General features: G+C 39.4%; 2 protein-coding genes across 4 annotated transcripts; both read left to right on the top strand.

Moving 5' to 3' along the window:
• The first annotated feature begins 6,592 nt into the window (after positions 1-6,592).
• On the top strand, positions 6,593-13,041 carry lrrc3ca (leucine rich repeat containing 3Ca). Its single transcript, XM_034106804.2, has 2 exons — positions 6,593-7,084; positions 9,952-13,041. Exon 2 carries the CDS (start codon positions 10,035-10,037, stop codon positions 10,827-10,829), a length of 795 nt encoding a protein of 264 aa, XP_033962695.1. The 5' UTR covers positions 6,593-7,084; positions 9,952-10,034; the 3' UTR covers positions 10,830-13,041.
• A 4,122-nt stretch (positions 13,042-17,163) lies between these two features.
• Positions 17,164-21,819, top strand: csf3a (colony stimulating factor 3 (granulocyte) a). 3 transcript variants are annotated; one of them, XM_034106809.2, is made up of 5 exons: positions 17,164-17,193; positions 18,649-18,824; positions 19,827-19,934; positions 20,024-20,164; positions 20,797-21,819. In XM_034106809.2, the coding sequence occupies exons 2-5, from the start codon at positions 18,669-18,671 to the stop codon at positions 20,986-20,988; spliced, it is 597 nt and encodes a 198-aa protein (XP_033962700.1). In that variant the 5' UTR covers positions 17,164-17,193; positions 18,649-18,668; the 3' UTR covers positions 20,989-21,819. The 3 variants fall into 3 exon arrangements, with proteins under 3 accessions (XP_033962700.1, XP_033962698.1, XP_033962699.1); XM_034106807.2 differs by lacking the exon at positions 17,164-17,193 and adding an exon at positions 18,000-18,199; XM_034106808.2 differs by lacking the exon at positions 17,164-17,193 and adding an exon at positions 18,206-18,351.
• Positions 21,820-22,555: the final 736 nt, after the last annotated feature.

Genomic DNA, 22,555 nt, shown 5'->3' with positions numbered 1-22,555 from the left:
GGTGCCCACTCATCTGACCTTGGCATGATAATAATAGGGTTGAGGAGCGGGAGCTGTAGTCCAGCGGATGTAGTGGAGTGTATTTACACATGTACACCCACAGCTGCGCACATGACTGAATGTGAAGACACGCATACAGTGTTATTTTGCACTTGGCATCTTCAGTCCTAAATAATTAGCCCCTTTAGGAAATACAAAGGAAGCTTCTTTGATACTTTCTTTATATGTACATCACAATAATTACTGAATACTTTGGACTATACTCTGTACCCGGAGAAGACAATTCAAGCCCAAAATGTGCTTTTTTAGCCTCTATGCACTGAATCAGAATTGTGTACAGGAGCTGTGAGAAGTATAAAGCAACAAAGCAATAGCAACATACAGATACAAAAATGTAATTTGTGAGTTTTAGAGTCACTGGAACCATTCGATATCTTAGCATAGATTACAGAAAGCCTTGCTAGCACGTTAAACAACTAGCCAGGCCTAGCTTAGCATAAAGATGTCTTGCAGGTTAAAAAGCTAGCCAGGCTTTATGTTTGCTAAGCTAAGCTAAAGGAATCACTCTTTTGTATTTCATAAGAGAACATGAGCATATTTTCCAAAATGTCTAGCTATTCCTTTTCATGGTAAAATGGTACAAACATGTAGCTGACATGGAATATACGTTTGTGGTTCTGTTTGTGACTTTGCCTTGATTTAATCAAAACCTGGTGGAAGGGTGAAGCATCGGTAGGACCCATTACATTTTGGCGCGGTCGGTTACACTCATTCTTTTTCACTTGAGGGAACATCCTTTGAAGAGGTATTTGCTCTCTGAGTGCCCTTCTACTTTAAAATACCTATCTCCAGAGTACATACACTTCTAAGGGTATTTAAGGGAATACAGATACATATTTTGTTGTTTGCAAGTATACTATTACTATTCTAATCCTGTAACCCACTCACACACAGACTCACTCACATACTTCCTCTTATCTAGTAGTGGGCAGCTTGAAATGGGGAATGCTAAGTACTTGGCTTCCAAAAATAGACACCCATCTGAAGTCTCTGAGAGACATTAGCAAAGTAGATGGACACCCGTGCTCTCGGTCCCACCTGCATTCCTGTTTATTTATTGATGGCCCTGTGTTTTCTAAGCTGGACTATTGGGGAAGAAAGAAACCTCATGTGTCATAGATCTGAGGCTAGCTTTCCAAAGGACAGGGCTGTTTGGTGCAGCTTGATGTCAAACAAGGATATAGACGCTTCACGGATATTAGGGTGACAGGCAAACAACAGCAGACTCCAGCTGAGCACTTGGCAGACATGTCAGACCTTGTTCGTGTTGCAGATGACAGGTGACAGCAATATTTTCTCTTTTTTATCTATTTTGGCACTCCAGCCTCAAAGACAAGGATATATGATTGGACAGTTAGAGCTCTTTGAAAGCTCACATGAAAATACATTTATAAATAGTGCAGCAAAACGTTATCTATTTGAGACATTTGACTGTTGCTTTTGTCATAAATGCACGTAAATAGGACCACATTTGAGGAATATCATAGCCTGAAGTGCCACTACTTGATATTAAAGGAATAGTTTGACAATTTGACAACATGAAAAGATTTACATTTAACGATCAATTTATTCACTGTATGTAAGTCGCTTTGGACATGAGCGTCAGATAAATTATATATTGTTACGCCAGAGTGTAGGTGTATACATGAGTCAAGTAATACTTCTGCCAACATTAGATTTGTAAATTGTTTTTACTTTCATGGGTTTTCTCCTGAGTTCATTCCATTATGAGTTTGCGTCAGTGACTTCACTTGACTCCATCTCACTGTTTCTGGGTAATTATTTCCTGGTTTCATTTCTTCCTGCAGGTGTTAGATGATCGACAGGAAGTAGAGCATGTAGAGCGTAATGTGCGTCGTGATATGAATAAACTCAATTTGAATGCATTTATGATGGAAAATAGAGAATTGAAATTGCAGCTTTGTGATTACTGTGCTATTTTGCTCTTATTCATTGTGTTGTTCATGGTTTTATTGGCTTGTAAGCGCTTTGAGCACCAGGAAAAGCGCGTTATAAATGTAATGCATTATTTTTATTATTTGGAAAAATATAAATGAAGAGCAAAGAAGATGACTAATAAAAAAAGTATAATTGTAAGGTTGTCCCTTTTGAATATTTAAACCTTTCCTTTTCAGTTTTGAGGAAAGTAAATACGATCTACAGAGGGTAGCTTCTAACATTTAGAGCCCTGAAAGACTTCCAGACTATTTTTTCACCATCATAGCAGAAGTGTCAAAAGAGGTCTAAACATGACCTTTAAGGGAAACCCCCCTCCCTGTGATTGTGAATACGTCTGAGAGGCACAATGAAGAAGTCAAAATTATTAATTACTTTAAAAGGGCAGTGGAAAACAGCTTTACACACCTATATCCTGTGTTGGCAGGAAAAACAGCAGGGAACTATAACAACTTAACATTTAAGATGCCATACATCACAATCTCTGACACCACTTTGTTAATTACACTTGTAAAATGTAACCCTGAGGTGGGCACAGAAACAACAGCTCAACATTTGCAGCAAATAAAACGTTGTATTTAAAGTCTGCTGGGTAAGTATTTTCAGTCAAGGTTTTGAGCAAGGTCACACCCTTTTATGGATTCAAGAAAGGAAGCAGATTTGATTAACCAGCTTCATCAGCAGGCAGAGTGAATTATAGATTACTCTGACCTCCTTGGAGTGTTCATTGTGTCAGCTTTTTATATTTAGTGTGAGTACTGTTTCAAATGTCCTTGTTAGTTATTTTAAATTAAGTCAACCTCGTCCTTTATTTGTCAAATTCCAGCTACATTTCTGGGCAATTTAATCTTATAAAAGAAAAACATTCTTTTAGGTCTAGTTCCGGCAATGGAAACCGTTGAGGTTTTAGTTTTTAACATTGCAGTCTTCTTATAGACAATATAAATGATTGTTTCTTTGCCATAAGCACTGTTATTGTCATCATTGTCCACTTTGACTTAAGTAAGTGACTCCGCGTCCTCCTGTCTTAGCTCATTGTTGGCTGCCAGTGTTGAATTTGTGCAACACAAGATACGAAACTACAGACATAAATAGACATTTTGGCAAAGTTCTTTACTTTTAAATTACATTTTAATCTCGTCTTTTTTTTGTCAACTAATAGTAAATGTTGTCATAACAGTTAGCTCTTTGTAGTTTGTGCCGTCTTGTCCTTTCTCGTCTTAGTCATAGAAAAAAAGATCGCTGACGGACACTTTTAGTCATAGTGTTTGTTAACGTTAAAAGACATGTTCAATAGTATTGACTGGAAAAGGTCAATGGTTGTGTGCTCATAAATTGTACCTCCGCATGCATCAGTTGCGTTTAGACACCATGCTAATTTCAAGCAGTCGCTCATGAAAAGAAGATAGTGAACAGTGTAACCTCTGTTGCCTATTAACGCCAGGACCTTTTTATCGTCACTGTTCCCGTGTTAGCATCCTAATGCATTTAAACTCAAAGCACCACTGTTTTGTCAACCTAAATAGAGCCTGGCAGGAGCATAGCTGTAGAAACAGATGTAATAGTGTCCTGAAGATGTACAAATAAAAACTGTTATTTAAATAAAAAAAAGGCAAGGATAACTTGTTTTTAAGTATCCATCTCGTGACCCTTTATTCTTTTGGAAACACATTTGAAAATATAACGAGCTTAATGCTTAATACAAGCCATAAGAGCATTGCACCATTCAAGATCTGCTTTTGCTGAAGACTAAAGACTCCTGTGGTTTTAATATTTCGAAGTGACTCACTTGGCCAGAGCTCTGTCAGGGGGGAATTCAATAAAGATCAATGCATACCCACAACGCTTTCATATGGCTATTCTATTCTTCCCTTAATGTCAATGATATCAGACTTCAAAGAGCAGGATCTTCACAGCGAAGACGAGGGGAAGTGACCCCCCCTGTTACAGGCAGTAGCAAGGAAAATCGTTTTAAAACACCTTTTTATCACAGTTTTTTGATTAAAAGCTTCAAGGAAATAAATAAATAAAGTGCAGGGTAATGGTGTATTCACAAAGACGAGGCAGGACTTTGATCTTACCCAGGGACGAGGAGTACGCTGGGAGCCAGGGACAGAGTGTATTTGTGTGTGCTTATATGCATATGTTCTTGTGGGAGCAGGCAGTACTAAGATAAAACATGAGAATGAAAGGGAGAGATCTCATTAATATGGGTCTTCTTGTTTCACGGAAACTCAGAGCACAGTAAGTCGAATGCAAATCATTCCTACCCCGTTGAGTTGACACTATCACGTTGGATTTCACAGCCACCTTCCCATTGTTTTCGTTGATTAATGACAGTCTGCAGATATGTAACAGTGTAACACAGAGGGTCCTATGGCCTGCTTTGAGACACTTGACAAGCTGGAGAAGAAAATAAACAAGGAGGGGAGAAAAGGAACTTTGATCCACTTGAAAGTGTAGTCTATCAGGACTAATGCTGGGTTGATAATGCATACAGTGCCCGTCTATCTGCCAACCAAAGCAGAGCTTTTGAAGTAATCTGATTAAGCCCGGGGAAGACTGACTGACAATGCACTCTCCTCTGTCGATGAGGAAGTAATCCTATTTTCTGCTGTTTCACAGTCACATGCTCTTCCACCTATCTGATCGTCTTTTAATTGACGACGTCTTAACCTCCAGGCTATAGATGGGGGAACTATAAAGCAGCAACAATGAACAAGGAGTTATATGTGTTTGGATTCATACACAAATATGTAATGTTAGCATGTCATAATGCATGCAAAATATTCAGTTTTCACTCACATATCAACAGTTTATTGTAACATCGTGATCACCCTGTGGAGATAATGAACATGAGTGCTCTGCTGGAGTCCAATGAGTCCAAATAAATAAAAGCTTCAGCAGACTTGGAAACAGCTCAACCAAATCTTAATCAGCTAAGAAATAGAGGGCTAAATAAATGAAGCCATTAAATGTTGCAGAACAAATATCCTAATATGAAAGACTGAGACTCTGAACCAGTTTTATGCCTGGGCCCTAGCAACCAACCATTTATCTGAGTTATTTGTGGAAATGATTAAACTCAAATGTGTTTAAAGGGGGCTTCCTAAATCTGGCAGAGCTGGTGTTATGGCTGCCTCGCCAAAATCACACTGGTGTTAGTTATTCCCCTTTAGTTTAAGAAAATAAAAGCATTTACACTTGGCTCATCCTGTGGAATATTAAGAATATAAAGATGACAAGGCCTCGGGATTAGAATCGGAATTGGGGTGATTATAGATTTATGCAAATAAGGAATTTGTTTTAAATACAATAGAGAAAGAAATTCTAAACAAATGCATGAACAACCCAAGGACCCTTTAGTTTTTATTGGTGGTGGTACACAATTGCAAATAGTTATACTACCACACCAGCAAACAGGGAACCTGATGTCAAGGGCTCTTACATCTAGTGTTTTCCAATTTACACAAATAATTAGGGAAAGAAAGAAAGAAAGAAAGACCCTGGCTGCAGTAAATCATTCACAGTCATTCCCTCCCAGAACACCAGGGAGGGAGTTTGGGTGGAGTATCCCACTTCATTGATTTTAATTCCATTAATACCTTATGACCGGGTGCTTGGCTGGCTCTCCCCGGCAGTTGCCCATGTACGCCTGTCTCCATCGTGGATTTGATTGGACTTCCTTATCGGCTGGCAGCAGGCAGGAAAAGGCCCGGAGGTGGCCAAAGATCCACCGCCCTGGCAGCCAGGCCCCATGTTTGAAACAACAAGCTGCAGATCAAACATGATTAGTGTGGGCGGACAACCCTCCAAGCACACCATAATCCACTGGTAGAATGTAACTAATATACTCAAGAGAGAAATATCCTTATTTTTACTCAACTACATGTATTTACCACACTTTTACTGGATAAAAACACATGATGTTGATATATGATGCCGTACTGTACCACTAGTCCATCCAGTATTTTTTAAATGTTCTAAAATTGTCTTCGCATTTATAAACCACAACAATAAAATGCTTGTACATGTATTAGGTAGTGATAAAACCAAGAATTTTAATATTTAATATTTGCTTCTGTTACCTGGCTGCTACTTCACTATTTGTTCATGTTCTACTTAGTTTTTGCAATACTTCTACTTATCTTTATCTAAATTGAATGTGTATTGGATTTTTATTTTATTAACATGGGCTTGCCACTTAATTCAATACTGTTTTCTTTTTGTTTAACTATGTAAATACCTCTGGGGGACAAATAAGGATTTCTAATTTTGTATCTAAATATTATAACATAATCTTGTGAAGAGGCATTCTGCATAATCAGTTGCTTTTGATCATTTAAGTTACTTTAGCTAATAACACGACTGTGCATCTACAGGACTCTAACTTGTGTTATGATATTTTAATTCCATAGTATTTAGACTTTTACTTCAGTAAAGGATCTTCTACCTCTATGTATGAGATCACTTCTGTGAATGTGATGTGTGTGTGTGTGTGTGTGTGTGCGTGCGTGCGTGTGTGTGTGTGCGTGTGTGTGAGGGAAGTGTACCCCTTACTGGCAGCTGGTGCAGGCAGATCCACTTCACTCACAGCAGCTGCATCTGAATGAATGTAATCACTCCCTCCATTACATATTTTTGCAGTAATGCATTTCCAACAGCAGCAGCTCAGCTACCAAATGCAGCCACTCAGCATGTCTGCCTAATGCATTGCGCGCCATGTGTCTGCCATTTTAAACTTTGCATTAATGTTTTTGTTGGTCACATCCAGCCTTAAAGTCAGTGAGAAAGCCTTGCACTCGGTGTTGCCTAGTTTTGTGGTTGCGTGGAAACTAAACGGCTGCACTCAGTGAGCGAGCCCTGAACTGTAGGAGCATTTCCAGCGGCGCGTGGTGGCTGCCCACAAGAGCGGCTATCTGCACAAGTTTAACGAGGACCTGATGGAGAAGAAGCGAAATATTGACCGAACCGCCTTCCGGGGATTTCTCTGATCCGCCGGAGCGTTTCACTCCCTGCCGCTTGCTGAGGAACACACCATGAAAAGGAGAGGGAAAGCAACAAAGACGTGAGTGTGTGTTCGAACTATCGATCATCTGTTTTATTTGTGATATTGCATGCCTTTACGCATTTGCTCAACCCTCAACCTATGAAATAGCATCCGTTTCCCATTTTTTTTATATACGGGTTTACAAATGTGACTGGTGCTGCACACAATACTGGATGGGACTGGCTAAAACAGGATGAAAGACAAACTTAACAAGGGTATCAGTTCCCTCATGCATCTCCTTTTATCTCCTGTCCTTTGAGTTCATTTCCCATCAGATGCTTGTTTCTAATGAGTATATTTAGCATGCAATTATACTTGTTGCACTTGAATTAAGCATCCTAAATATCCCTATCCTATATTGCGTTGTGATTTATATAAAGTAATAACAACTCCAAGACTAATGCTTAGTATTTCAGATTTTAAACTGTGATATTTAAATATTTAACAATGGCTATCAAACCCCTATGAATCTCAAATATACTGTACATTAAATGCCATTACATAAACTGCCATGCTGTAATAAAAGTATATGCTTATTGCCCTCTAAATTAACCGAGTAAGACCATTTTATGTCGTAAAATGGGATTTTATGGTGTAGAAATCTGCCAAAGCAGTGTTGTGCCGTAGGAAAAGCAAGAAAAGCGCATCCAAATTGGCATTAAGTGAGGAATTGGCCGTAGAAAGAGCTGAACGCACTGAAATATGATTGCAGTTGCAATAACATTGTGTATTTCAATTTATTTCAAGTGTTCTTCGTTGCCCTGTTTCCCTTTCAGTCATCCACACCTCCCATTGATAACTAGAAACCACCATCTTATTTGCCATGTATGCAGCTGTGATGTGATTTCACGCGGAGGTCAGATTCATACATGGAAAAAAAAAAACTACGTCACAAAACATATTCCCTCGTACATTTGTGTTGCATTTAATTCCTCCCAAGTTTATGTGTGGTTTACTAAATGACTGCTCCTCGTATAATTGGTGCCAGAGAGGTGCAGCACTGGAAGCAGTGCATTTATGAAGTGTGATATTGACCTTTTGGCTGTGAGAGTGCTGTATTTATTGTTTAAATTAAAAGCAAGAAAGGTAATTTATCGCATCAGTAATGAATAAAGGATCATGGATGAAGACCTCATCAGATTTAGAGGCCACCTAATTTATTGCATTTACTGTGTGTGGTTATCTCATTCACTATATTCTCCTCCCTTTGTTCTTTCACTGCCAGTTGTCTTCATCAGCTGTCCTTGTGAATGACTAACATTTGCCCCTTTTCCCAATGTCTCATTAGTGTCACGCACTGTTCTCTGCGTTGTTATTGTGCTGTTACCCCCTGTCCTTAAATCCTCTTGATATCATTCTTTCTCTCAAAACTCGGTGCTGCTGCTGTGTCCAATTTCCCTCTGTGCCCACATGCTTTCTCCTCCTCCGTCATCAGCCTTCTGCTCCTGCTCCCCTATTATCTCAGCAAAATACCAGGCTGGCGTGCTGTGTGACGGGAAAAGTACAGCCTTTACAGGAACATAACGATACCCATTTAGTTCAGGCAAGACTTGTATATCCTTTGCTGGTATTTTACTTCCTAATGCATCCTGCTGACATAAAGCGCAGAGGGTAATCTTTAGGAAGTTTCTTCGCTTAATGAAGATGGAAAAGCATCTCATGCTAAACTACCTCAGTTAGAGCATCTAAATAGCAGAGCCTTCTTCTGTGCTTTGCTCCGGTGCATCAGCCTCCATCTCGCCCTCATTATTGGGTTTGTCTGGCAGGCATCTCTTAAACCTGCGTGACACAATGAGTGTTATTAGCTGTGTCTCAGATAAGGCATCTGTCCCCTTAACACACACATACAAACCACCATTGCCACTACACACTGTCCTCTACCCCCCAACGTCATGTGATACTTTGAGGTACTTAGAGATCGATTTCATTTTTTAATCTTGGTAAGTGGATCTTGTCCAGTCTCCAGCCATTTTGAAGAAATTAAGAAGTCCGGTTGAACTCTGTGGTCCATCTTTTTGTCAGACAGGCCATCACATTGTCTGTTTTGTTGGCCCTCGTTTATGGCATTAACATTTGCCCCGATAAAAGGATTGGGTGGCCAACACAGATGCTACATTGACTTAAGGAGTTTTTCCTTAAGAGGATTAGTAACAGGATAGGAGGTAGCCCTGATCAGGTATTCATGAAGTGTGTTAAGGTGGGTAGACCTGCTATTTTCAAAGGCTTACATACAAAATATAAAGTGTAATTTACAGTACACACAGACAAGCTTTTCCCTCTGTGTTACTTGCACTTCTGACCAAATGACCCCATGTACTAGAGTCACTGCACAGCTTGACAGATAATCTAGAACATTTTTAATGGTCATAATACCATGGCGTCTGTAGTTGTGAAAATAACTGGATACATGATATTGTACTTCATGAAAAAAATGGATAGTTTTATGTTTTGTTTGGAAAGTTTGTTCTTCATGGAGTCGCATCACTATGTTGATGCCCATCTCTGTGTACTGAAATAGCCCTGCGTTGCAGGGATAGCAATTATAAATGCCGCACAGTGACACCAAAGGTTTTTCTAGCTTGTTTATTTAGTTGGTATGAAGGGAATGTTTGATCCTTAGACTTTACTGGAAATATATCAGAAGTTCAGTTGTATCTGGCCATCATGCTGAAATAAAGCAATCCTGTTCTCGATGCAATTAGATACATTTTAATAGACTACCCCCTGCATTCTGTGTTATATCACTATGGACTCTGAAACCATTGTTGATCACACATGTTTTGCTTGGAAAAACTATTTGACAGGACAATCTGCACTGTTGTTCATTTCAAAAGCTAACCTTCCCACAACTGCTAATGTGACTTTTTGTTGTTTTTATGCAACAGGCTCAACAGCTTCTGGGGAGGTTAATGTGGACTTCACCTCCTGCGCCCAGGTGGTCCTTCCTGGAGCATGCACGTATCCCACAATGTCCCTAATTGCAGACTGGTTACTGCGCCACTCAGTGGTCACATGTTTGCTGCTGCACAGCCTGGTGCTTATGACCTTTTGCTTCCACAATGCTGCCACCAGTTGCTCCAACGGCTGTTACTGCTCTGAGAGCGATACCGGGGGCAAGACGGTCCGCTGCAGCAATATGCGACTCATAGAGATCCCCCAGGATATCCCCAATGACACACAACGCGTCTACCTGGATTTCAACCTTTTCACTACAGTCCCAACTAATGCTTTTGCAGATTTGCCCAACCTAGTTGAACTGGATCTATCGCACAACGAATTGAGCCTGTTAGAACCAGGGGCATTCAGAGGACTTGGCCCCTCACTACAGTTCCTAGACATTTCTTCTAACAAGTTAGTGAGCTTTAACCCAGAGGCCTTTGATGGCCTGCGGTCTCGCGCCAACCTAACAAACAATCCTTGGCATTGTGACTGCAACTTGCAGATGGCCTTGCCCCGTGTGGACCTGGAGCCTGCCTCGCTGGCGGGAATCGTTTGCAAGACTTCAGATCCTGAGGAAACGGGAGTTCAAGGACTTGCCTTCCTGTTGGCACCAGCCATAGACCTATGTGTGGTGATGAAGAGGACTACAGATGTGGCCATGCTGGTGGTCATGTTTGGCTGGTTCAGCATGGTAATCTCCTACCTGGTCTACTATGTCAGGGCTAATCAGGAGGACGCCCGCAGACACCTGGAGTATCTCAAGTCGTTGCCAGGCATACAGGGCAAATCAGAGGAGTCTTCTACCATTAGTACTGTGGTATAGGTTGGATGCAACTACACGTGGGACCACCAAACAGGATGGAGCAACGACTACATGGTCTTCATCAATCTCAGATGGTTTTGCTCAGCTGTTGTCTCCGAGCCAAGGTGGGCAACAAGACGTGCGCATCTGCACAAGAAAAACAGGCCGATGCAACCTAGCCAGATGAATAATTCATAATTCAGTGACCCATTAGGAGTTTCTGCTGGCTGAGTTGATGGTCTGGTGAGTGCACTAAGGAAGTTAAAGCAAAGGCTGTTTTTGGTGAACTCCAAATATGGGCTACAAATGGGATTTATCCAATGGTGCATACACCTAGCCTACACACAGACAATATGAAGCAAACATCTTTATGAACGGGAAAAGGTAACACTACAATGAGGAAATTCATGTCCAACTGTTTTCCATTACAACCCTTATGGTATCCACCAGTATATTCTAAGTAAAATTATGTTTTCCAATTAAATTGTTGTTTTTTGAGTTTCTCTTACTGAACTTAGTCAACTGTCTCATGAACAAATACATACAGTTATTGAGAATGTGAATCACGTTTTAGCAAATGCATATTTAACTCACTTAGCTGATGAATCACATTGCTGTGTGATGAAGGGCTCATTGGCTATTATGTGATGTTTTTGGCAGTAGCTGCTGAACCAGAGCTCCATACTGATGAGAACCGCAGACCTCCAAGCTGCCTTTGTATGTTAACAGTGTTTGACAGGAAACTCCTATTAGCTCACAATGACATCCCTATATTATCTATCCAAACACTGCAGTACTATACACTGCGTATCAAAAGTTAATGTATCAAATGCCAGTATGGAGAAACTAGGTAACAAACATCACCTGTCACGCCAGTCACCTAGGACTGATTAGATTTGTGTCCTGTTAGCTGATATTGGAAACACACAGCAGCTCTGGAATTACTGCTCAGCATAATATGCTAATCTTTAGTCACCAGCCAATAGCCCTTCATGTAATTGTCAGATAAGGTTGATGTGAGAAGCAGAGAATTTGAGGTTACTGCAGTTCAGCTGTCATCATCAGAGAGAGAGAGAGCGAGAGAGAGAGAGAGAGAGAATTCTGGTTTTAAAAAGCCCTTCAGCAAACACTCTCACTCCTTTTTAACCAGAGCAATTAAGGTAACACAGGAACCCTTCATTATCGTACCTTGTTATATAGACAATTTTTTTATTTCTGCTCCGATTTTCATTCTCTATGATGCCTTTTAATAAGCATGCCTTTGGGAGCCTCGTGGTCTGATTCAGTCCCTCCTATTGGTTTCCCAAATAACATTTATGAGGCCACTACCTGTGGCTCCATATAAAAGACTTAAGGGATTCAGATCTCCTATTTAAACAGACGGAGTAAAATGCATTTGTGTCTCTTCCAACAAAGTAGTCGATATAAAACTGAGACCTCAAAAAGGGAAATGTTTTTAGGTTGAGGTGTAATTTAATCCACATGAGACTGTGCTCTATACTCTCTTCTGTTCCACAGAACAAGGTCAGAATAGCCCTTTGCAGGCTTCAATAATGAAATGTGATGTTTGAGATGTGGGACATGGTTTGACAACAAGGATTTCCCTGTCAGACACACGCATGCCTTTAGAGCAAGAGCAGTAGTGATAAATGATTTATGATAACCACAAAAACACTCGAGCAGAAAGTCTGGGATTGACCCATCATCTTGTGACCCAGTTCCGGAGGAGAAAAAAGGGAGTGCCAAAGGGGATGAGCGGCCCCCCTCTCTGCTGCCTGGCATACCCTCGCTTGGGTAAAACACTTTCCAAATGTCCTTGGGCTGCTCAGGGAGAGTCAAGAGCGCTCACAGTGGCATCCAAAGTCACCTCCACCTCATCCTTAAATCCCCTTCTCTCCCAAAGGTAGCACTCTGTTTTTAAAAGAGTAGTTTGAGATCTCGGAAATATGCATATTAGCAACCGCAGGGGGTTGGTTACCATTAGGACATTTTATTTTGTTCGCTTAAGACGTGCTATTAGGCAGATTCTTTCTAGAAAGGTTAGCTGTTTCCAGTCTTTATGCTAGGCTAACAAGCTAATAGCTTCAGCTTCTTTTTTAGCATAAAGACATGAAAGTGATAGCAATCTTTTTACAAAATTCCAGAATGTTCAACAATTTCTTTTAAAAAAAACAACAGAAAAGTCAAAGAAAGAAACGTTTAGGAGTTATTTTATTTTTACTAAAATAAAGAAGATGTTGTCAACAGTGTTTGTTCGACATGTTGTTTTTGCCATCTGTTCACCTTTTTGTGCTTGACAGCGCCATCGTTTCTATTAACAGGCTGAGTTTGTTTGACAATGATATTGATCTTGACGGAGGTAATCTTAAGGAAGCAGGTACAGCCACCCATGATGAGCAGGAGGTTCAACAGTACTGAAAAATAGATGGTAAGCTTTTCTCTTTGACATTTCCACACACACACACACACACACACACACACACACACACACACACACACACACACACACACACACACACACACACACACACACACACACACACACACAGAGCTCCCTCCTTCGCTCTTTCCTCTGATTACAGGCTCTCACGGTGGCTTTGAAACACAGGACTAGCAACAGAAATGGCTGACTGTATTCTGTTCAGCTAATGTAGGTGGGTGCACACGTTCTTTTGTTCGCCTGTATGTACGACAAGTGTGTGTGCATGGCGGCAGTGAGGGTTTGTGTAATGTAACACCGCTGTTCCCCAGCACACATAAATGTCACTTAGGTTAATTTAAATTTCAGACGAGCTCAGTTTGCCCCGCCTGTTACCTTAGACACGTTACACTGGTGTGAGCATTACAACTGCAGGGTATTGGGACACAAAGTGGGGGATAAGGTGACACATCCAATCCCACAGAGCGCAGCCCTGTTTGGGGTTGGGTTGCAGGTGAAAATGTTTCCAGGCTCTGAGATCACATGGGGTCTCCCGGTGAGGGCCTGTGTCAGCACCTGATTTCCACCTTCAGCCAAAAAAGGTAAGCGACACCGGTCTTCGGTGTCGCTTACCTTTTTGCAGCATCTGAGAAGAGTGACAAGGACATCCTTGTCAATATTTTGTAAAGGTGTCCTTTTTCTGATGCCCTTGGAAGGGATGAAACCAAGTCCAAATGAATGAAGAAAAGGTCCTGACTTCAGTTAGTGCAACATAGCTCCCCCTGTTGTGGAGTTTGTGAATGTGAAGAAAATAAATACATTTCTCCTAAAAAACAACACACAGCACATTCCCTCATCCTACAGACCTCAACCGTAAACATGAATGTTTCTCAATAATGGTATTAAGCCATTGGTGGGCCCAAAGGACATCAGCTGACCCTCACGGAGCCTCCATGTTGCTGTAGATTAGTTTGATTTGATTAAACTCAAGATTGTGAAAGTGGAAACAAACCTTTTTAATTCTCCCCCCTATGGCGTTTCCAAGCGTTATATTGTACTGTTGATCGCTACTGTCCAAAACAATAAATAACTATAATCCCTGATCTCAATGTTTAAAATAAATGTAGGGGCTCTTTTGCTGGCTAGAGTATCCACAGTTAAAATTAATCTGGTTGTTCTGCTATTGGGAACAGCTAGCTATTTTTGTTGGGTTACCTCTTGGTGAAATGCTCTTTTGACAGGGAAGTAATGCAATCGATATGTCTGGGGCTTTTATTGTAAAAGGAGGTTGCAGGCGGAATTACATATTGGAAGCATTACTTGCAGGGAACTAAATTAAGAGCCACTAGTGTTATTATATCCAGCCATTATCTTGTTCAATCAATATTCACTCCACTTTCAGTGTAAAGAATGAGCTGAAGTGCAGGATCTCCTGATATAATCCCATAAAATATGTCAAATGTAAAGTTGAAGTGCCTGACCCCAATGTGCAAGTGAATACTTATAAAGCTTTTACACATTAAATTAATATTGCAATTGCACTAAATACATATTCATGAGTGATTATTCTTATACTATACATAGCTAAAGCTCAAATGAAAAGGCTGAAATATTGACCGGTTGTAACATTACACAATGGCACAGAACTTGGATATGTATGTTGAACATCGCTCTATGGATCATACATCTAGATTTAGAGGTGTGACCTACTTACTATATAATATAGGTCAAGATTGTTATTTTGGATATACCCTTAGGGATTTATCATCTTTTGGGAATTCTGCAAAAGCAAACTGTTAATATAAGGAATGCATGATACATTTCTCATTTATAGTTTCATGTATAGATCACAATCTGAATATGTGCCCATATGTAACTGGCTTGTTTGAAAGGTGTCTTGTGCGATTTATATTGCGTCATAATTGTCATGTTTGTTGTGAGATCATTTTCGGAGAAATCCTGTTTAAACTACTTTACTCGGAGGAAGACAGGAGTGCTAGCATACTTTGGTCATCACAAAGCATAACCACCTAATTCTTCCTTAATTCCTTGTAAAAACACATTTTGCAATTCCATGACTCCCTCCTTTTTACTCACTCCATGAAAAAACACGACACAATTGGACAAGAGCTGGTTTCAAATAAATGGAATCTGGACACAATCTTTGCTGGCAGTCTGAGCATATCAACACATCATTGTTGTCTTGAGATCTGATGTAAAAACAGTCCAGGTTATTTGATTTGGCAAAAACGGGGAAAACAACATCAACCATTGGGTGGAAAATAATCTGTACTGTAGCATTCAGAAATTGGTGGGAATACATGGTATTTGAACATCAAGGGAACTATCTTTCTGTTCTGTTCAGGCCAATACCATTTTTTAAAGAAGTTATTGACTTAAGTGCTAAATAGTAAATTAACACAATGTATCTCTTAAACCAGAAGAAATGTGATATTGGCACATTTATGTGAAAATTAGAAGTGGTCCCAGATGATCTCTAAGCCTCTTAGGCCGAGTAATTTTACAGCCATCTTTGTGCTCTCTAGACAACCAGGTCCTTTCAAAGGCCTCCTGCAGGAACACAAATCTGTAGGCTACATCATAACAATTAAAGATTTTGAGGGCTCAATGAAAAAAGCCCTTTCTGCTTTCCTTTCGGCTAATCTGCTTGCCTGCCATTTTACAACCCCTCTTGACCTCTGTAATCCCTTCAGATTGGCATGTAGGGCCATCTTCAAAAATGCTCATTCCTGCAGAAACTTGTTTTAAATTCCTATTAAATGAAGCATAAGGGTGTGTGCTTTCAAGTGTTAAAATTATTGTGCGGCTTCTCCACCATGTCCAACCTAAGTGAGCACCTATAAAACTAAATAGTGTTTTCAACTGGGTCATTGTTTGAAGGGGCCACAGAGCGAGGCCTCAGTAGTGATGCAGGATTGATTGGAGATCGGACCAGTGTGGATTTCAGGGATCAGATTTGACAGCTTCACTTCACAGCCTATCAAGCATAGCCAGATGTAACATATCTACACTGACTGATCAAGGGGCCTCGTGTCAGAGCATGAAGAAAACCGATCTGTTACGATAGAGGCACAGCATTGACCTGAGGTGATTACATAACTCCAAACGCAATGGCATAACTTGATTCTACAATTTTTGTAGGATTTAATTAATAATTTCATGTTAAATTAAAAAGTGATTTAAGAATTTCCAAAATACACTTATCCACTGTTTTGAGGATAGTTAGAACAATTATAGCCTACTGCTTTTATGTCTCTGTGCTAATGTAGGTTGGAGCCAGCATCTTGGTAGCCTAGCTTAGCATAACGACTAGAAACAGCTAGCCTAGCTATGTCTAAATGTAAAGCCAGTCAACCATTGCTCTCTACATCACTTACCATGTGTATGTTGTTTGTTAAATCCATAAACAGTCTTACTTTAAAACAGTGAGTAGTATGAGTATGTTGGCTGGTGGTGGCAGTGACATCTAAACTAGCTTTTTCCCCCCCAGTCTACAGTATTTATGCTAAGCCTATTGAGCTAACCAGGTGCTAAGCTAAGGTATCCTCTCCTGATGGTAGCTTCATATTAAGCATAGGCCTACAGACACAAGAGTGGTATTAATTTCATTAAATGTCAAACCAATCTTTAAGGCAAGGATCAACTAAAAACATATTTGTATCAAAGAACAATTTGTCACAAGATGGCGATTTTGATGAATGAATAATGCTTTTCCCTGTACTTTGACCTTTGAGAGATTTCTAATTGAAATGCTTTTAACAGAGTGTAACATCACAGCTGAGGTATCATTTATAAAACTCATGATTCCACCAGATGGCACTCTTGTCTCTGTCAAGCCAGTGTGTTTATTTCCTCACCTCCTATTTACTATAACTGTACACAACGCCTGGTGGGCTCACTTCCCCTGAACCAGTGGGCTCCTGTGTGGATCAAGAGTATTTTCAGGTAAGTCAAATCTCAGAGCCTTGAAATTGGTGCAACAGGTGCCACAATTGAAATACACTTGTAAAAGTCATATTTTTCTTTTGGCGTTTTGTTTGTGGTGGGCTGTTCTTTACAAACAGGAAAATACAGTTGTGTCAGTAGCCTATAGCCTACTTAGAGTAAATGTAAAGCAGTTGGAAATGTCCAATCTATTAATAGCAAGATGCAAGCCACAAAGGAATCACAATGACCAAAAAACACTGCAGGTTTCCTTTCAAAAAGTCCTAAATTTCATAAACACTTGTGATTTGAGCATTTAAACACTTTCGATTTCCATTTCCCTCTTCACAGCTGTCAGTGGAAAAGCCTGTTTCCTCCAGAGCTCTTTAAGTATGACTCTGAACTAGTCTGGACTCATACTTTAACTACAGGCTGGGTTACATCAATGTCAAATATCAGAAATGGAGGAATTCCCAAAATCTATTGAATTGTGTTACTCTGGAGGCTTTTGTAGAAAATGTAATTGCATAATAGAAAAAAACCATTTAGTCATCAATACTTTCACTCTCTTAATTTCAATTTCGGTTATTTTATCCTTCTTATATATATATATATATACCATATAGTCACTGTAATGTATAATAGTTCTCGTTTCATTCCTATTTTTGTATGTTATGTGAAGTCGGTTGAAGAAAAATGTTATAACAAATAAAATTCACTATAATGTTGAGACCAAAATTGCTAAACAAATCCTAATAATGTGCTTAAATTAAATGTCCTTATTTTCAATAACCATTTTGACCCAGGTAAGTAAGCTTTATTTAACACAATAAATCAAATGGCTTTGAATGAAAATGTGCAATTCATGAATCTCTCATATGGTAATAGGATGACCAAATTATGGGAAATCCCTCTATTTGGGCCTGCAGACTATATAAGACTAAGTGTACTATTAATCATGAATAGTGTTCACTTGAGGTCAATACTTAAAGACATTCCTCAACAGAGGCCATGAACATCCTGATTGGTGAGTAGTGATGAGGAAATACTTGTAAATGCTGCTTTCTCTTCCTCTGCTGATCAACTCCAGAAACAGCACATTCTTAAAGAAGCTTGGATTATCTCTTAACTGATAGCACTGCATAGTTCATTTGGACTAATCTGGACCTTTTTTAAGAAGTACATATTATATTTATTATAACTTTACTTCTGCTCAAACTGCTAACTGTGCTATGTTGAACTGCTGTAGTCACTTCTGGCTTAGGTTTCACATTACAGGGACTATTCTGAACTCATGCAGTTATTTAGCCTGAGGGGAGGCATGCCCAGTTCTGCAGCACAGAGGAGCTGCTGAGGAGAGACACACGCTTTGTTCTCTCTCTGCCACACACACACTCGCACACACACCGTGCTGGTGGATGTAAGAAGGGATTGTTTTTGATGCCTCTACGGTTCTTGATTCTTCTCCCCTCTCAGTTTTCGTCCTTCACTGCTCCATGGCCACTCTCGCCCGCAGCGCGCCTCTGCAGCCGGAGATGGGCGCACTTGTTGAGGGAACGCAGTTCCAGGAGATCGTGCTGAGGAGCCACAGCTTGATAGAAAAGATCCTGCTCTCCATTCCCGACACGCACAAAGAATGCATTCACATCGAGGTGAGATACGTACTGGTTTTCCATTGTTTCGCTTTCATTTGAATATTGTCAGTGAGATATCTCGGCAGCTGGTGAATAATCAGTGCTGTTCGTTCTGTAAAAGGGCCTTTGAAGATGTGCACTGTGCCCTGCTGCTAGTCTTACAGGCTGTTTATTGAGTTGATATGGTTCAAGGTGCAAGGCTTTTATTGGTCATCATACGAACATAGCTACAGTGTAGTTATGAAGATGAAAATCTTAGGTCACAGGCTTCACCAACAGTGAAACACAATAAAACAGAAAAACAGAAAAAATAGTACAAGTAAATACAAAAAGAAAAATAGTGAAATAGTGCAATAAGAGTCTATATACTAAGTGATTGGAATATGATATATTACATAAATAATTTCTAAATTGCAGCCAGATTAATGTTATGGATGTTGTTTCAAAAGTTCAGGTGTGGCTATGCAGTAATAACTGTGCTTTAAATTCAAAAGATATAAAAATAATACACATTGGTTAATAGCAGTCACAATTTACCTCATTCCTTTACTTCAGTATTAACATTTTATGCCACTTAAACATTATATTTATTTGACATTCAGATACACGAATACTAATAAAATATTAACAATCATATAAATAATAGGAAATGCAAGGACATTTATAAACGAAGTCTGACACTACATAAAAGGTTATAATGCTCTTAAATTATTATACATCATGTGAAATACTCAAAGGTGAATACAATACAGAAGTTTCCAATATTTGTCAACATACAGTATATTAATGGTCATGACACTGACAGGGGCCATATTACATAACGGGTGCTTTGGACATTTGTTATGGTTCATTTTTACATTGACGTATTACTACTTTTAATTGTCTGAGAACTTCTGTCGCTACTGGGTATTTCTCTTGAAGTAAATAGATCTACAAATGCATATCAAGGTAGTGCTTGCTTCCTGTTGCATGCCAAGCTGTGATTTATCTCTAACATCTCCATGATATCTCTCCTTACAGACACTAAAACTAAATTCTTCAGAAAATGCCAATTTTGTGACAATGGCATCCACCATCGGCATCCCGGCTGCTCCTGTTCTCAAAGTGGTGTCAGAAAACTTCTCTTTGGTAAGCATCTATCAGAGGAAAAATGCAATGAATAACATGTTTTAGATAAACAGAAAATGTGACCTGATTGTTGTTATTTTTCTCTTTAGGAGACCGGTTTGAGACGCATGTCAGAGGGTCTTCAGCTGCACCGGGCCTTACTGCGCTCCGTCTCTCCTCGGCTGGAACAGAAAGACAGAGTGATCGGGCTACAGGCTGACATCAGAGACCTCGTGGTTCAGATCAATAAGGTAGATTCATATTTTTATTTCACTGTCCCTATGGTTTGTTTAGGTTCTCCCTTTCTGTTATCATGAACAATTTGCACATACTGTACTTACACATTGTAGTTTACTTACACTACCTCACAGGATATATATATATATCTGTTTTGTTTTTTTTGCAGACATGGCACTTTCAGCACATTATATAAATCACAGGACAATTTGTCTGTTAAAGAAAAATACCCATCCCCTACCCCATTACTGTAGCCAGAAAAAACAATAATAATACAAATACATACAATAATAAATACAATAAAATAAATAACTCACATAAATCACATTGAGTAGAATAGTAAGTAACTAAAAACAAAACAATTAAGACAGGGGAGAACAATAAGGGATCCACAGAGTATTGGTCACAGGATATATTTTACTGTTTATTTATTTATTTAAAGCTATTTTAATTTTTTTTACAATTTTACAATGTGTATAGTACACTGTGTTAATGTTTCTGTCACTGTACGAGATGGATATTTTTTGTTCTTGTACAATTTCCCAACTTTGGATAAATAAAGTATATCTATCTATCATCTACATAACTCTTTAGAAATGACACTTACCTTGGCCCCTTTCATGATGTTCCTTATTGTGCCTTGCAGATGCTGAAAATGGCCCATGCCGAGGCTGTGGTGCAGCCCTCTCCGACCCCCGTGGCCTTGCGTCTCCCGGGGGAATATGAGGTCCAGGTGGCGGCTCACCTGACCCTGGTCCAGCTGCAGGCCTTCGGGCAGGACACGACTCGCTGCCTCAGAGGTCTGGACCGGAGCAATGACGAGGAAACGCAGAGCTGACTAACATTTTTACTCTAATTGCATTTGGTTTTTGTCCAAATCATACCTTTTATCTGTCATTTTTTACCATGGTTAATATTTATTTATGTTAAATGATTATATATTTATTTTTGTAATCTATTTATATATTTATTCACTGAATGTGGAATATTTATTTAGGGAATTAATTTATGATAAGTGTGTCCTGTTTTATTACGTAGCATTAACTGTAAATTAAATCTTCCTTAATTTAGTCTGAAAATAATTTAAATGGTTCAAATACTAGTATACTATAAAGCGAGGTTCAATAATAATAATAAAGCAGAACAGAACATTTGCAGACAGCTTTTTACTTTGTAATAACTACTTTCTCACAGCAGAGACATTCATCTTCTTACTACAGACACATGCATTTCCAAACATTCGGTCTCCCTCCGCTGTAAAATGTATTATCTCTTGGAGTTACACACGGCATCTATTGCACGTCTGTCCGTCCTGGGAGAGGGATCCCTCCTCTGTTGCTCTCCCTGAGGTTTCTCCCATGTTCCCCTTTAAACTGTGGGTTCTCTCCGGAAGTTTTTCCTTGTACGATGTGAGGGTCTAAGGACAGAGGGTGTCGTTTTTCTCATACTGATATTCTGCACAAACCGTGTTGTTATATTTGCTGTAAAGTGTCTTTACTGTAGGGTATTTTTATTATATGTACAGCACTTTGGCTCGACCAAAAATCGTTTAAAAATGTGCTATATAAATAAAACTTGATTTGAGACATGTATGTAAATTATGTTTGAATAAAACTATTTTTTTACAAATCTTATTTTTTTTTAAAAATGGTTCTGAATGTTTGTATTTCTGATAAATAAAGACATTTCCTTAAACTGTTATTGTTCCTTTTTATCAATGACAAGCATTATGACACATGCTTTGTCATTAATGTAATCCAATAGAGCTCAGACAGTAATAGAGAAATGAAACTAAAAGTGAAAGAGGCTTCTGGGTAATTTTTTCTGCCAACGTGTTGAGGAAGTGTTGCAACAGGCGGATGACTGCCTGGTGACCATGAGCTCAGGAGGGTGGTACTAGTGTCATGTGGTCAAAGCCTCTGACAACATGTGACCATCATCATCATCATCATCACCACCTCATGGTATTTTAATACCAAATCTGACTAAAACAAAAGATCTTAAAAGGTCCCCTATTATACTGTTTTTCATCAATATATTATAGGTCTCAGATATATACAAAACATGTTTCTGAAGTGTTTGGGTCCAAACACCAAACCATAATCCCCTCTGTTTCAGCCCCGTTTCAAAAGTGCTGATTCTGTTACTTTAGATGAAAATAAGGAGCCCCTCCCCACGCCCCTCAGAGAGATTTGGTTAGAAAGAACACAATGGTGATTCAGGTGATAAGGGGGGGGGTACCGTGGTTGGTGATTGGCTAATGGTTACAAACCCCTAAAAAACCTTATGACATCATAAAGTGGCCAAAATCTGATCAGCTCATTTTCAGACAGGTTTTTATAGAAATGGATCAGGACAAAAAGAGAGAGAATCTTTTTTCTTGAAACTTTCAGAATCTCTTTCCA

This window comes from Pseudochaenichthys georgianus, chromosome 19 (genome assembly GCF_902827115.2).
Source record: "Pseudochaenichthys georgianus chromosome 19, fPseGeo1.2, whole genome shotgun sequence".
NCBI lineage: Eukaryota > Metazoa > Chordata > Actinopteri > Perciformes > Channichthyidae > Pseudochaenichthys > Pseudochaenichthys georgianus.
Note: the sequence above shows the minus strand (reverse complement) of the source record. Positions and strands in the feature narration are given on the sequence as shown.